Source organism: Antedon mediterranea, chromosome 1, assembly GCF_964355755.1.
Source record: "Antedon mediterranea chromosome 1, ecAntMedi1.1, whole genome shotgun sequence".
Classification (NCBI taxonomy): Eukaryota; Metazoa; Echinodermata; class Crinoidea; order Comatulida; family Antedonidae; genus Antedon; species Antedon mediterranea.
Window position 1 is genome coordinate 24,891,289 of NC_092670.1, and position 17,428 is coordinate 24,908,716.

At 32.1% G+C, this 17,428-nt stretch overlaps 1 protein-coding gene across 4 annotated transcripts in view; it reads right to left on the reverse strand.

Annotated features, from left to right (window-relative positions):
• Positions 1 to 17,428, reverse strand: part of LOC140063528 (protein sidekick-2-like) — an 85,404-nt gene that overhangs the window by 19,384 nt on the left and 48,592 nt on the right. For 3 of the 4 annotated variants that reach the window (XM_072109887.1, XM_072109886.1, XM_072109889.1), the window contains exons 8-19: positions 14,523 to 14,680; positions 13,041 to 13,161; positions 12,552 to 12,668; positions 12,285 to 12,317; positions 8,478 to 8,648; positions 7,828 to 8,106; positions 6,914 to 7,048; positions 6,567 to 6,737; positions 1,728 to 1,798; positions 911 to 1,252; positions 545 to 740; positions 125 to 223 (exon numbers count right to left, since the gene is read on the reverse strand). In XM_072109887.1, the coding sequence (XP_071965988.1) occupies positions 125 to 223; positions 545 to 740; positions 911 to 1,252; positions 1,728 to 1,798; positions 6,567 to 6,737; positions 6,914 to 7,048; positions 7,828 to 8,106; positions 8,478 to 8,648; positions 12,285 to 12,317; positions 12,552 to 12,668; positions 13,041 to 13,161; positions 14,523 to 14,680 (1,893 nt within the window). The remainder of the gene's footprint in view (positions 1 to 124; positions 224 to 544; positions 741 to 910; positions 1,253 to 1,727; positions 1,799 to 6,566; positions 6,738 to 6,913; positions 7,049 to 7,827; positions 8,107 to 8,477; positions 8,649 to 12,284; positions 12,318 to 12,551; positions 12,669 to 13,040; positions 13,162 to 14,522; positions 14,681 to 17,428) is intronic. The other variant, XM_072109888.1, reaches the window with a different exon arrangement.

Genomic DNA, 17,428 nt, shown 5'->3' on the forward strand with positions numbered 1-17,428 from the left:
GCTCAACCACCCGTCCGCTCCACATTTTGAATAAACGATCATAAAAATAACATAGGCTCTATATTAGTGTATAGCGTTTATCGCTTATTACTACTTGTCTGTGTAAATTGGTCTTTATACTTACATGTAATGACTCCGTTTGGCTCACTTGGAGGCTGCCATGTGACAATCAAGGAAGTGTCGTACACATCAGTAAAAGACAGGTCACCAACAGGTCCAGGAGCTGGTAAGAAAACAGAATACTTACATACATACATTTGCACACATATTTCTAAAACGACTCTAACATTATATCTAATAAATTCATAAATATGTTGTTTTTTCCAGAAAACTAAACCTAATGGAAAAACCTTCCAAAGGAACCGATAGATTTAAAAACCAATGATATTAAGCTGTGGTATGGTCCCTAATTAATAAATACAACAAAAAAGGGACATTTAATGAAATCATTACAAATTAACAAACTTACTATCTCACGGATTGGTTGGCACAAGTCCATCACATAGTATGTTAATATCTTTAATCAAATCAAATGACAACTTACTGTCTTCCATGGTTAGCACTCTGATTGGTTGACTCAAGGGTCCGTCACCTGGTGTTGTATAGCATTTCACTGCTACCTCATAATTGGTGTATTTCTTGAGCATTGTAAGATAGCTAACCTGTTGTTCATTTACTGTATCTATGGCAACATCAACAATTGTCACTTGGTCTTCCTGATTGGTCAACCATGCTAGCATCTTTGAGGAAAAAATTGTATATGTTTAAAAACAACAATAAATAAAAGGATGTATTCTGATTTTTTTTTTATTAGGGACATCATCTATATATGTTAGATACTTTATATAAAAATGTCAAACAAAACAATTTGCAGCTATTAAGAATTTATGAAGGAAATTTGTTTTCTTACCTTATATCCTTGGTTGATTCCATTGAGTGTTTGCGGATCAGGTGCTTTCCATTCCATACGGATTGATGTAGAATTTACAGCATACGCATTGACTTCTTGCGGGGCTTGTGTTGGAATTCCTTCCAATGTGCGCACAGTCACTACGTTGCTATACGCTCCAATCCCTGCTCGGTTATAGCCAGCGATTTCTATCCCATACACACTCCACGTGATGAGGTCTGTCAGCACGTATGAAGTTTGCGTGCTGATGTTCAATGTCTTGTATGGGTGTGAATAACCTTGTAGGCGATAACGTATGTTGTAACCTTGTAGTATTCCATTTAATGTTTCACTCGGTGGAGCCTTTGAAAAAGACAAATAAATGTACACTAGAATCTTCAAGATCTAAAGCTCTGTCTACACCATCAAACTTTATGTTGACAAAAAAATGTGATGTGTCCATGTATGGACATGATGATGTCATATTACTACCCTATTTGGGCACATCATACTTTTTTGTTGTCAAACTAGTTTGATAGTGTAAAGAGAGCTTATTAAGTGTAATCACTACCTCTTTTTAATTTGGTATCATTACAAAAGACAAACAATCCAACAATGAATATTTCTCAAAGGAAAACATTTGAAAATAATAAAATTGGCTGACCCAGGCCCTCTGCTGCTCTTAGCAATTGTTTTTAGTGTTCTTTTGTGCCATCTGGTTATAAATATTTTAATATTAATTTTAAACATTAATGTTTTTTTATCATCTATATTTATATGTTTTTAACGATTTGTACAAAATTATTTAAGTGTGTGAGACTGAACAGCCTCTTCTTACCTGCCATTCCATGCTAATTTCAGTTGTAGATCTTGCAGATGCAACAACTCCTTGTGGTGGATCATCAGGAGCTGATTAAGAAAAGAATACAAAAACATGGTTAAATTGAAAGATGGTGCTATAATGTTTTTTAACAGTAAATTTCCATGACCATTCTAGTCAAAATGCCAAATTGTTTTAAAAAACTTTGACAGGAACTCAATGCTAATTGCTGTTTTTGAATGATATACAAAGTCCAGGAAACTGATAATCTAACATTACTTTTTTTTGCAACAATGTTTCCCGATTTTATAGGAAACCAAGATATTTTTAATGAACGCCCTTGCATCACGTTTCTTACGCCTCTTACAAAAGCCTTCCAGGAGGATCATGTATTTCGCCAACCTGATTTCACTGCTATGATTTGTGATCAACATGGTTTAAGTAAAATGACTCAGTTTTAATATATACAGTATGATATTATCAGTGTCATTATTAGCTGCCTAAAATGTAAACTCAATATTCTCAAGTTTCTATAAGAAAATTAATAATAAATAATAAAAAGCATAATATGACAGAATGAAATATGGACAAAAAGGATGGAGAAAAAAGGAAACTACATGCTTATCGAGCTCAACTTTCAATTAAAAAGAGATCTTTAAAAAATTGTACAGTATAATAAATTAAAAATTATTCAGTGATGATGAATGCAAATAAGTAACAAACTGTTCTCATATGCCTTCACGTTACAGAGTTTTAATAACTATATGTATTTTACACATGACTGTACACCATTTTATTCCTCTATTCAAGATGTCTCCATAGCAACAGAATCTATCACGCATTCTGTATAAAAGCAGCATCTATTGTTTGTAGTCATACCGCCATTAGCCATTATAAGACAACCAATAGTATTAAAGCGTTGATATTGATTCGGGAAAAACCGGTGCTATTTCTTCAAAGAATTGTTTTGTCTTCATTTATATCAATATATTATACAGTGGACTGCCACGTCAGCATCATCTTCAAGATTGTCAAATATTTAGCAACAAATATATTTGAAAGGTAAGGAAACTTTTAATATATATATTTAGTTTCTCTAATACAAATTATTCATACATAAAGTATCTCTTTGGATCCAGCTTGTGATTTAATACACTCCAAAATGAGGGTACATCAATTATGATCTCTGTTGCGTGTATTAGCTGTTTGGTTTTACCATGCTATACATACTACTGTAGATATCTGATATTTGTTATTAATTATTCTCATCACATTTATTATTAATTATTAGTGCTTCTACAAATGGATGACTTTTGGGAGCTGGAACACTAGTAGACTAAGCCCAGTACCGTTTTAATTTTGATCAATCGGAGAAATTTCCCCATGACATACATCCTACCTTTATAACTTCTGGGGTTTAATGGTAGAATGTCTGCATATAAAGCAAAAGAGTATGTTTCGTTGCAGCAAAGAGGTTTTTTTTGTCAAATTAGTTTGATAGTGTAGACAGAGCTTAAGGTCGACACACACAATGTCAACCTTCCAAGAGTCACTAAAAGAACTACATAAGTATATCACTTTAGTAAAGCTTCAATGCTCTTCACTATGAAATGTTTATTTTAGTTATTGCAGGTTTCACAATGGCTACTGGTGAAAGTGATTTAAGTCTGTTTCTTGAAAGTATAGATGAGAAGCTGTTGGAATGCAGCATATGCCTTGCAACACTACGTAATCCAAGATCAATTGCCTGTTTGCACAGCTTCTGTTTAGCATGTCTAGAGAAATGGGTAAAATCAAATCATGGAAAGCTATCATGCCCGATTTGTCGCAAGTGGCATCCCATTCCTGATGGTGGGCTTGAAAAGCTTCCACCAAATACATTTGTTAATAACCTGCTAGAAATCACTGAGCAATTCAAGAAGAAAGAACAAGTGAAATGTGTTTGTGAAGCAACAGAACAGGTGACATACTACTGTAAGGAATGCAGACATTACTTGTGTTCCGCATGTAGTAAACATCACAAAATGTTGCCAATATTGGCAAGTCATACACTACTTACTGCAGGAGAAGTGCAATTAATGAATAAACAACAATTTGCTAATTTACATCCACCATTATGCTCCACTCATAAAAAACCACTGGAGTTGTATTGTACAAAATGTAAAGTACCAATATGCTGGAAATGTGCAATAGTGGACCATGCAAAGGGAGCAAACCATGAACCAATCGACATTGTCTCAGCATTCAAAATATTTAAAGGAACTGCAGAAAAATTTAAGAACACTGCAAATGAATGCCTTAAAAAACTAGAAAATAGAATCAGAGTAGTTACAGAAAATGATATGAAATTAGAAGAAAGTAAAAATGCAAGTTTAAAAAGTATCAATGAACAGTTTGAAGAAATGGTAAAAATAATGAAGGAAAAAACAGACAAAATGAAGACAAAGGTTGAAGAAAAGTTCACAAATGAAAAAATCGAAAATGATCTGCAACTAAATGAACTGAATAAAATCAAGTCAGATTTAAATACAAATATGAGTTTTCTTAATCAGTCACTAAAGAGTGAGCCAGCAACTGCTATGATGTCAAGTGAGATTGCATTGAATACACTGAAGGATCAAATTAATAATTTTAAAGAAATTAAAGAAATCAGGCAAAATGACAGTGGACAAATTAACTTCTTTGGAAATAAATTCACAATTGATTTGCTGAAACAATGCGATATTGGACATGTTACCCCCATTACAGCTGATGATCTGATTCTAGAAGGTCCTGAATGTGTGACACAAAGTCAACCAATTATTGCCAGAATTAATGTATCACATAAAGTTGGTTTAAGTCAACTGAAAGCAACATGGACACATTCAACAGGAAAATACAACATTGGTCATGTTAAACAAGATAACAATTATTATTTTATAAGAGGAGTATGCAATAATCTAGGAATCTGTACATTAAATGTGTATTTCAAAGGGAAACCAATCAAACAATCACCACTTGCCATCAAAATAGAGGGGGAAGGACAAGTAACTTATTTTAAAGTTGATAAGAAGCCTATGGGACTAGTCAAATGTGATGATGATTGCTTGCTAATTTCTTTTGGTACGAATGAAATTCACAAATACAAACAATCAGGAAAATACATAGATAAAATTACTCTACCAGAAGATGTGCAAGTTTACAGAATGTACAAAATGAAGAATAACAACATAGCATTCAGTGATGTCGGTAATGAATGCATTCAAGTATGTGATATGAATGGTCATGTGATCAAATCCATTGGTAAGGGTGTATTAGAAACCCCACAAGGCATTCACATAGATGAGGCATCAAATGTTATTTATGTAGCAGATTGGAATACTGAATGTGTGTTCATGTTTGACATCTATAGTGGTAAGGAACTGATGAAGATAGGATCACAAAAAGAATTATTATTTGGATACAATGATGTAACACTTACTCAAACTGGGAAAGTGCTTGTAACAGATTGGGGAAATAGTCAAATTGTATTATATGATAATGAAGACAAGTTATTTAAAGTACTTATCAATGAAGGTGATGAAGATGGTATGGTGAAGTATCCACGTGGAGTTGTAGTTGATAAGGATGATAACATCATTGTATCAAGTAAACGTAAACTACAACTATTCAGAAGTAATGGAAACTTCATTAAAACAATTTACAAGAAAGATGGAATTAAAAACACAGAGCAGTTATGTATCATTTCACCACATAAAATTGCTGTAGCTAATTGGATTGGAAACAGAATTATGATATCAAATTATTGAAGTTGACACAAAATTTAAGAGACTGTCCCTTGAAAAAAATTTGTTTGGAAAATAAAAAAAATTCACTTTAAACACTTTATAGAAAACTTGTAAAAAATGTCTAAATTGATCAATATTGAAAATATTGTAACATTATATTTATATATTCTGCCTTTATATTGTACTGTGGGAATTTAAGTGACTGAGGAAGTGTCACTGGGTAGGCACATAAAGCCTGTTTTTCAACCGCATTTGTACGCATCAATACAAAGAAAAATAAACGTTTTCATATTTACAAAAATTTATGAATTCTAGTCTATTCCATGTTAACCATTTTACTGTCCACAATTGAGAGTAAAAACAAAATGGAGGGTAGTAGTCTATTTATTCCAAGCACAATTGAGAGTAAAAACAAAATGGAGGGTAGTAGTCTATATATTCCAAGCACAATTGAGAGTAAAAACAAAATGGAGGGTAGTAGTCTATTTATTCCAAGCACAATTGAGAGTAAAAACAAAATGGAGGGTAGTAGTCTATTTATTCCAAGCACAATTGAGAGTAAAAACAAAATGGAGGGTAGTAGTCTTTATATTCCAAGCACAATTGAGAGTAAAAACAAAATGGAGGGTAGTAGTCTATTTATTCCAAGCACAATTGAGAGTAAAAACAAAATGGAGGGTAGTAGTCTATTTATTCCAAGCACAATTGAGAGTAAAAACAAAATGGAGGGTAGTAGTCTATTTATTCCAAGCACAATTGAGAGTAAAAACAAAATGGAGGGTAGTAGTCTATTTATTCCAAGCACAATTGAGAGTAAAAACAAAATGGAGGGTAGTAGTCTATTTATTCCAGGCACAATTGAGAGTAAAAACAAACTGGAAGCTAGTCTACATATTCCAGGCACAATTGAGAGTAAAAACAAACGGGAAGCTAGTAGTCTACATATTCAGGTACAATTAAAGAGAGTAAAAACAAAATGAAAACAAAAAGTCTACATATTCCAGGCACAATTAAGAGTAAAACAAAATGAAATGTGTTCAATTGCAATCTGTTCTAGTACCTATAATAAATCTATACTTGCTTTACTTACGTTCTTCTGGTAAAGAAACACGATCAGTGACGGCACTTGTGGACCCTGCACCAACACTGTTAACAGGCGTTATCCGATAGCGATAAGAATGAGCCGGTCTAATACTGTCTTTCACGGTCAGGGTAGTGTCTGTTGGGTTCACATTTGTTAAAATCGTTGCAAATGCATCCACTGAAATGAAAAAAAAAAGAGAGATTAGGTCAAACTTAAGCTCATTAATAAAACAAGTCAATGGAAGATACAACTTGAAATATTAAGTACTAAAGGATCATGTCAAAACTATCCTACTACTAAATTTTGGGATGGGTATATTTCTTAGTATTTGTTATCTTAAAAACGTCACTTACAGTCTTCTTGTTGTTCCACAATGTATCGCACCAGCGGGCTATTTCCATCAAATCCTGGCGTCCAACTCAGCACAATTGTCCTTGCTTGAACATTACTCAACTGTGCAATAAGATTCAATGGTGCATGAGGCAATTCTGAAAATATAAATTTAATTTAATTTAGAAATAATTACTTTATTGTTAAAATGACATAAACACCCCTCACCACAAATGGTATAGATCACAAACTCATGATATGTGGGAGAATCAATTTATTTTTTAGAATAGGCTATTGTTGGTTTATCCAGGTAAGCCAGGCATGAAATAGACTAACTATTATAAACATTATCATAAACATTTATCTAGGACATGTTATCAAACAATATCCATCGAATATTCAAATCTTTACTTCTTTAACAAATTATTAGAACAAATAAAAGTGAATTATACGTTGCCATGACAATAGTACACAGTAATTACATTGCTATGGAAATACACTATACATATATTAAAATACAAAATTAATGTATTTCATTGATTTTTCAGCTGCAATCTTATTTCCTGTAAAAGGTTTAATTTTGTTAAATTAAAGAGAAATCAAATTACCATCAGTATTTTACAATGTACAGTAGCAGTATATAATGCTATACTAGACAATAATGAAGTTACTAGGATACTTTAACGATACCAAGGTTAGAGAAATGTTTCAATTTTTATAGATTAAACATGATAGTACTAGAGAAATATGAAGAAGAGAAACTAAAGGAATTTCTTACAAGCGAAGGCTAGTTACCTATTCAACCAAAGCAAAAAAAAAAAAAAAAATGAATCCATGGAAAGTTTTGTTATGAAGGGATTACATTAAATTAGCCATAAAAAAAGCCCTCTCCCTCTAGCATTGGATTGGGAACTCTGATATTTAACGCTTCCCTTACCCAATATTGTAAGAAGCGCTTTAGCCGAGTCATCTCCAGCTGATGATGTCACATTACACTCGTACAACCCCTTATCGCTTTGTCTTGCTTGAGTAATCCGGAGCGACCCATCAGATAACCGATTGAAACGTGAATCAAGAAAGTCTACTGGCACGCCCTCTTGGTACCAAATGATGTTGATATTGACAGTAGGATCGTAACTGATGATGCAGTTGATGGTGGTATCTGCTCCTAGAATTACTTCAGTGTTTATGGGTCTGGTTGCAATGTATGTCAGTTCTTAACAAAAAAATTATGATAAAATGAGATATTAAGGCTTTATTTTTATTAACTATAATTTTAGATTTTAAAATGTCATCTCTGTCGTTTTTAAGAAATATATTTAGATAACGAGTACTTAAGTACAGTAGCGAGTATGTTTGAAGTGGACCTGTAGTTTGGTGTTTAACATGCTTGCCTTCCAATCCCAAGGTTCAGGGTTCAATCATGACCTAGTGCCAGGGTTAAACTCACAACTCTTTCAAATCCACTTTCTAAGCCTCAAATGAGACTTAATTTATAAGCATGATAAATTGTAAAATAGTTTATCAACCCTATAATTGGTGAGTTACTAGATGTTAAATGTGTATGAAAGAAGAAGTGGTACTTACTTTGGACCAATAAATAAGCGCTAGCATTAACAGATCCTACAGAGTTTTGTGCAATGCATGTATATAGTCCAGTATCTGAAGTCCTTGCACTCAACAGGACAAGATCGCCATTGTCATTTAACACAAAGTTATTATCAACAGCATAGTCATCGGTAACAATTAATGTTTCACCTACAAAAAAAAGAATTCAAATTATACTTGCAGAAAAATATATGGCATAATTCATAGCAAAATAAACAATGCACATAGCTATTGCAAGTTGGATTGAATACATTTACCCTACTACCTGTAGTACATAGCAGCTAACCTGTGGAGATGCAGTTTATTAGTATATAATATTCTATTCTCAATTTCTATTATTGTTATCTATTATCCAACAAATTTGCATTCATATATACTATGAATATAGGATTCAGAAACCAGGGACACGAACCAACTTTTATAATAAACAATTTACACATAATATTTTCAGATTGAGTTGCTTTTTTCTTTTCTAACACATAAGATATAAAGTTATTTTGAATTCAGTGCACTAAAATAGGGTACAGCTACTGCAGAAACACGCTTATCAAAATGACGCAATTGCATTTGGGCACTGCACAACATCTCATAATGATTGATTCGGAAAGATAGCAAATTGCACCCACGGGTCATCAGCTGTAAACTTAAACTTTAAATGCTGATGATTTTATCAACCAATTTCTCATTACTGTTGAGACCCTGAAGCCAATATTATTATACTTAATGGTGAGTAACTTTACATTCATGTCTATGCCTGCCTTCATACTAGTTTCACAAAAATCTTTAGCATATTCATCCTATTCCTAACACTTGACATAGTTTAACAACATTTTTATAGTTTTTGGATAAATCTAGTTTATTTAGTTTACTTTAGTTTAGTCATCCAGTCAAAATTGATTTACCTTGTGAAGGTGATGAGATAGAGAAATATTCTAATAAAGGTTAGTGGTGGCGATGGTAATATTGATAAGTGGTGGTGGTAGTATTGATGATGGTGGTGGTGTTGATGACGGTGATATAGTGGTGATGAAGATAATATTGGCTAAATGGCTAATACTCCTTTTACATAGCCTAGCAAAAGTTGTATACACACACAGATCTCAACACCAACATTTGTAAGGTCTGCACCCCTTTTTTAGGCCAAAGAAAGGGGTACTAGGGTAAATATCAGATTGGTAATTGTAATAATATTCATTTAAAAATAAAAAATACATAACAATGGATGACAGTAAACAGCAGGCCAATATTAATATAGCTTAACTACACAAAAAAGTTAAGAAATCTTAAAAAGTCCATCAGATCATTCTCAATCTCTGCAGTTAGTAGGAAACTTTCCATTTGAAAACTGGAGTTCATTGGGATGATGCAAAATAGGATTTTCATAATGCACTGCACAAGAAATGTAGAACTTGCAGATTCTTTTTTTCTTTCCGAAAATTGTTGGGTTTCAGATGATGATTGTAGTAGAATTATATAACAACAAACATTAAGCATCAAAATTAAAACATGCATATTATAACATACCACCATTCCAATTAAGAATTAAGTTGGGATATCTCAAAAACATCTGCATACATTATGATTGCTAAATGCAATAATTCAGAGAGTGAGACACGATTCTCAATTTTCCCCTTTCAACCAATTTGTGTGAAAAGTGTTCTCTTCAGGTGACAAGACAGCAATTTACAGCAATTTAATAGCCAGCAGCCTACACAACAGACCTATAGCCTCATTCAAACGAATGCAAAATTTAACATCCAATATAAAAAAACACGGAAATGTGCACTCGTAAATATACAGCCGTGACCGTCCTTCTTTTCAAAGTCTTTAAGTAATACATTCAACCCATATTAGATATCTCATTTAATGTGTCGCTTTAGTTTTAAATCACATTTGAGGCCGACTACAGCAATGTGCATGGCATTTTCACAATAAACTATATATTATTATATCATAATTTTTCTTCATTTTTTCAGCTATTACATAATGTTTTAAAAGAAAAGTTCTATAAAAAAATTACTTTTCTTAATATTTCCAAAAATAAGAAATAAATAAATAATGTACAATTGCCGTTTATTATCCTGTTAAAAATTTGCTATTTTGTTTTCAATTTTAAATAACTTTCTTAAAACATCATTTTTTTAAGCACAAATTGTACTTCTCTATAATTCTATACGCAATACTAAATTTCAACTCCAACCTATAGATCATTCTGTCTTGACTATATAAGCAATTGTATAAAGATCAGACGTGTCATGTATACACTATAAACTTTCGTTTTTTAAGAAATTTATTGATGTGGGGCTAAAAATCTCTCTCACAAATATTTTAAAGAGTTGTGATCAATAAAGGTGTAATGGCCGTTTGTCGTTATGACCTAGGATCCACCAAAAGTTTTGTTGAGGAATAGAGTGCGGTAGTGCATCACAATGGCCCTTAAATGCACTGTAGAATTAGCATTATGTAACATGTTGCTCTGTCCTATTAAATATTGGATAACTTCATCAAACAATTCATAGGTCATGGCAGAAATTATGCATTGAAACAACTCGGGACAACACATTTGAACACGAGTCAGTACAGTTTAAGTGAGGGATGGGAAAAATCATGTGTTGAGACTACTGTAGATACCTGGGCCAGCTCATGACAACACTTGACATTTGGACACGAGTCAGTACAGTTCAAGTGAGGGACGGGGAAAATCATGTGTTGAGACTAGGTATAATAGTTGGGCCACCTCTGGGAAACTGTCCGTCCAGTTTAAAATTGCAAGATGGGGAAAATCATATGTAAGACTATAGATAGTTGAGACAGTCTTGGGCAAAGACACCTAAAACCTCAGCCTCAGTAATTAAAGTAAAATGAAGGATCTACAAATAATATTTTATATCCGTTACTAAAGAAGAAAGATTATTGAGTTGTTGTAATTTAGTTGGGCTTAATTTCTGCAAGAAGACTGCTATTTTGTATGTGTTAAAATCATAAATTGCCTGAATACTGTATAAATTATTTGACAATGAGAGAATAATGTTTATAAATATACATTTAAATTGACAGGGTTAAAATGTATAATACATTTACTACGTGTTTAATCATACATCATAAACTGAAGTTGAATATAAAACGCACTCTGTACTACAGTATACATTTTAAACAGTCAATTATTTCCATTATTAGTTGCTAAAGATTTTTTAATGTGTTATTGTTAGCTCAACTTTTAAACTTTAAAATCCAAAATGTTAATCAAAATATTACAAATCATTCTATTGGGAATAAATGGTTAGAATTAGATTTTTAAACAAGAACCATTTAATTTGTTTATGAAATTCCTTAATGTATAAAGTCCCATGTTATTAGTTATTTTCTAAATTATGTTCATCCATTATTTTTAATGAACCAATATAAAAAAATACTCTAAATAAAAATATATTTTATAGTAATTGTATCAAACAAAACAAGCATGGTATAGACAAAGGAATCAATTGTTAATAAGATATGACATGAGGTAATACATACAAAACAATATTCTACTCAATAGAATATGCCACTTTTGCATGATGTATATTAGTATACTAAAAAATACTTCACTGTAATAATTCTACTACAGTTTCTTAAGCCATAACTCGAAATAGTTTCTATGAATGTATATGCCTTTTTAAAGCAAACATTTAAACTGATTCCTCTGTCTTTGCCCAATTGATTAAAATGCATATTAAATCTAGGTTTAACTGTCTGTAGAGCATTAGATAAAAAGAACATTAGGTAAAACCAAGTCAAATACACAACCTGGAAACGTGTAAGACGAATTGGTATAGTCGACTGCAAAGAAAAACATTTTAAACGACGTAACAGTTAAATACATAGTGGCAATATTAAGGAAACCTGCATATTGGTTGAATATAATTATCATCGTGATCGCATCTTCATTTTGTTTTACTCATGATAATAAACTAAAAATTAATCATAGTAAACTTTTGATTTTCTGTTCAATCCTGTAGCTACTTCTTAAAAGCACTAGTTAGCTTGACATTATTTAAATTTTACTAGTTTTACCTTTCATCCAAGTGACAGTAGGTGCAGGAGCACCGACCGTATGACAATGAAGCAACGTACGAGTCATCTCAATCACAGTTGTATCATTTGGACGGACAACCATCATTGGTGGGATTCCTGTAAAACAATAATTTAATAAGTGGAAAACAAATATATATATGTCCCAAATATGTTTGCTATTGGGGAAAAATTGATGATTAATCTACAAACACCATGATACCATCTAATTGTGTATCATGTCTTTTTAGGTCAGTGGATTATATTATGACGTTATTCCTATACTGCCCTCTATAATAGCAAGCTTGCGTTTTCATGATGCACAACTTGAAGTTTACTCTGTGCATGCTCAGAAACACACTAAGCGTGTACTGAGCGATTAAGCGATATTAAGTCATGAAAGGTAGATCGATACTAAACAGGAAGAAGAAAAACTGTATTGTAGAAAGCAAAACAAGAGGAAATCGTATAAAACATATAAAATGTACAAACTTTCAACTTGAAGTCTTGTGTCTGAGATGGCTTCATCTACTTCGTTACTAATCTCACATTGGAACATCCCAGCATCAGATGCTGCTAGGTCCTGGATTTGGAGGCTACCACTTGCAAGTACCTACATGAAAATATACACCCTCAATTACTGTATGAAAAATGATATACTATTGATTAAACTTACAGCTTATACATTATCTCTTGACAAGTCTACCAAAAATAAATTATATTTAAAAACAAATACAATTTTATTACAGGTTACACCTCTATTGGAGACACTCCTATTCTCCGTGAAATAAACAAAGAACAATATATGTTGAACACAAGGCCAACACTCAAGAGGACACTTTGCTGGGTCATAAAGATGTCCCCTTATTAGGGGTTCTCCTACAATACACTGCAGTTTTTAAATATTTAAAAATTGGAAACATTTGTTATGTATCTAACAACGATAACTAGAACAATTGGCTTAAAGTCTCGTATCAATATCGGTTTGGATATCAAATTGAATCATTTTTCCTGCATTTCATTCCTCTTCACTGAATCCAGAAATTATGCTAAAGAAAACAAACTGAAAACAACAACCAAAGGCAATACATCTAGGATTGAAGAAAACACTTATGTTGTAAACTTAAAGTAGATTCTGCTTGGATACAATGATTATTGCTTGAAAAAATAACTATCAGGATATTGCTGCAAAGTCTCCAATTACCAGTTATGGCATTTAAAAGAAAAACAACCTTTGTAACGTGTACATTTCTGATTCATGTACACTTTTGACATTGTATTGTTGATACCAAGCTTTGGTACTGTTATAATAATAATATCAAAATAATGCAGTTATGACCCTGAGTAGTAGAACCATAAACTATTCTCCCTCTGCAAGAGGAGACATACTACATAGAAATATTGACTGTCAGAGAGATTTGTAGGGTGGGAAACACCACTTTTTACTAGAAACCAGGAGCGAAAAGGTAAATAGGTCTAGTTCATGAAAATGGCCAATCTACCTAACCAGCAGGCAAATTTTATCTACTAGAATAAACCTATCACATTATTTTCTTCAGTGGCCCTCCTCCTTCTCTAAAAGGCGAGTAAATAAGAGTAAAGCCAAATGACAAATCATCACCATTGCATCACCACAAAACGATTGAATGAAACAGAGAAACAATTATCAACGCAAGTTCGCAAATATTGAATGAAAAAAAACTCTAATTGTGCTTACTGTGTATAAAGAATATTCACTGAATTATTTGTTAACACAAGTCACGTATTCTTTTTTTGGTTTTTGCTGTAGTGATGTTACAGTTTGGTTTTATGAAAACTTATACTGCAATAGCATACTACGTCAGTAATGTCATTTTTATTGTTTCAATAAAAATATACAAATCCAAAACAAAATTACTGCAATAATTCTTTTCTGAAACCATCTTGGCTTTATACAATCTTTTACGACATTAAGTAATCAACATAGATACATACCTGATAACGTGAAATCCCCAACTGATTCACATTAATAGCGTTACGATACCATGTGATGTTTGGTCGTGGAATTCCTTGCGGTTGACACGGAAGATCAATGATCGAATCCACATCACCTGTTACGGTCCTATCCGCATTCAGACTGAACTCAGGAGGCGCTGAAGAGACAAATAAAAATATGCTATTACTAATGTAGCAATAAAAAATAATAAACTACACAGTTGTAGAATAACAGAAATTGAAATTTTCCCCATTGGAGGGTGTTTTGGTGTAAACAATATCATACACAATATGTCAACCAATTCCTGGTAGTGCATCTATCATTTGTTCCACTTATCATAAACAAATTCAATTCAATTCAATTTCTTTATTGCTGCAAATGCTATCAAGGGCTAATATCTGCTTAAAAATACTACATCATCCAAACAAAATTATACATATTTACATTTAAAATTTAAACACATAAAAATTATAGTCATTATTATATAACACCTATATAAATTCCTGTCATTTGATTGGACGAATGTGGGTCACATGGCGTGCAATAGTACGCACTATTCAACGATCGTTAAATAGTACTTTTTGAAACATTTTTGTTTGTTATTTAGATGTTATATAAAACAAATAATGAATGTTTTGTATTCGTGTAATGGTACAAATAATGGCACTTGGTGAATGATGAAAGGTTATATCAACTCGGCTTTGCCTCGTTGATATAACCTTTCATCATTCACCTCGTGCCATTATTTGTACCATTGCACTCATAAACATTCATTATTTGTATACTACTGTATAGTAGTTATTATTATTTTATGTAATTATTGTTATAATGATTATTGTTATATAGTTATTATAATAATTAATAAAAGTGTAATAAATTATAGGTTACATCTTAAGGGCAGTTTTAATGTCAAGCACAGAAGAGGAATAATACAGTGTCAACAGAGCATCACATTTGATGCTTCTTTCATAGGCTTAAAAGTCAAACACTAACCTTAACATAATACAGGCACCACTATGTGATACTTATATGACAGTGTATTACAGAATATTTTGGACAGATCATGGCATACAGTATTTGAATATACAGTACAGAGAATCGGGTGAATTTGTATACAGGTGTAATAGTTTTTCTACTTTAAATAGTTAAAGCAAATGTTCAGCTTTATACCCAAGTTTGTCATGACTTATTAAGTTTCTTTTCTTTAATCATGGATGTTAAGATCTTCCCAGATTTATTTCATAAAATGATTCTAAAATGAATATTTTAATTCATATTATTTCAAAATAACTTCTAAACTCTACTCTTCTAATATATTTATTTTTTCTATTTTAATAATAATTAAACTTTTTCTTTGGTGATTCTCAAAAATATTACAATAAAACAATAATATGTTATCAAAATGTTTGCAAAAATGCTTGTTAAAACTGTTAAAATGAGTAAAAAGCACACATCACTGCAAACGTTACCAATGCAAATAATAAGAATCTGTTAAAAATAAACCCTTCAACCTTGTACTGCAAATAAAATGCAACATTATTATTAATTAGCAATGATAGGAGCATTAATATTAATATAAAATTCATGGTTAAGAAAATTGTTATATTTTTAAATTGTAAGAAATAACTTAAATATGTACAATGTTATTAGTTAGTGAGCTATAACACCATCTTTGCCACCACTGTTTTCCACAACACACTTTGTTACCCTCACCATTTTCTACACCACACTTCTTCCCAATATCACACAGGGTACAATTCCACTGCACAGAACAATACAGTATGTATAAAAATCCTATTTGTGTTCAACACTGTATGTGTGTTTTTATTCCGGCTTCTGTTCTAAATTCACATTTTTCCTTATTACTTTTTCCTAGTAAGTATTTTGTTTTGTATTTATTGTTAAATAACTTCTAAACTCTACTCTGTTAATTTTAATAAAGTATCAAAACTCATTAGTTGTGTTTTTGGTTTCCATTCTAAATTTAAAAACATTTTGTTCTTTCTTATCTTCTAAATTCTACCAGATAGCAATCCATGTACGGTAGTTGTTGCTTATGTTATGCGCGATTTGAACGATTTGCGCAATTTGAAATTGCGCAAAAAAATCCTTGCGCAATTTGAAATTGCGCAAATAATTCTTGCGCAATTTAAAATTGCGCAAGGATTTTTTTGCGCAATTTCAAATTGCGCAATCAACTTGCGCAATTTCAAATTGCGCAAGAAAATCTTTGCGCAATTTTAAATTGCGCTGCACAATTTGTAAATTGCGCAAGATAGTTCTTGCACAATATGACACCTTTGCGCAATTTGAAAACGAACTGTAAATTTTCCCATACATGGCTATAGGCTAGGCCTAGGCAGAGGAGTTTAAAATTTAGTATTTTATTATATAAATAAGACCATTTCAATGAAGATAATGTTTAATACTCACTTTTTAAGTTTTTAATATTAGTTTAAGCTAGGCCATGTAACCTAGTCAGTATCAGTAGTCCAGACCCTAGCTAGGCTAGAGTAGTATAGCCGGCCGCCCGCGCCGCGCCCGCCTGGTGGAACACCACCGCTTCGTTTTCCTTCGTCGGTTCTTCGACGGTATGCTAACTTATAACAATATTTGCACTACTAAAATAAGGAAATGCGATATTTATCTTTAATTTTGAATCATTCTTAGAAATTACTATAAAAATATGGGTGTACATGATTTCACAATCTGTCGAAAAACCTTGCGCAATTTGCAGATTACTTGCGCAATTTAATACGTTGCTTGCGCAATTTGAAACACATGTTTCAATTCAAATTGCGCAAGGATTTTTTTTGCGCAATTTCAAATTGCGCAAATCGTTCAAATCGCGCATAACACTTATATCAGCAATATTACATTATCAAAACCATACAGTACACGATAA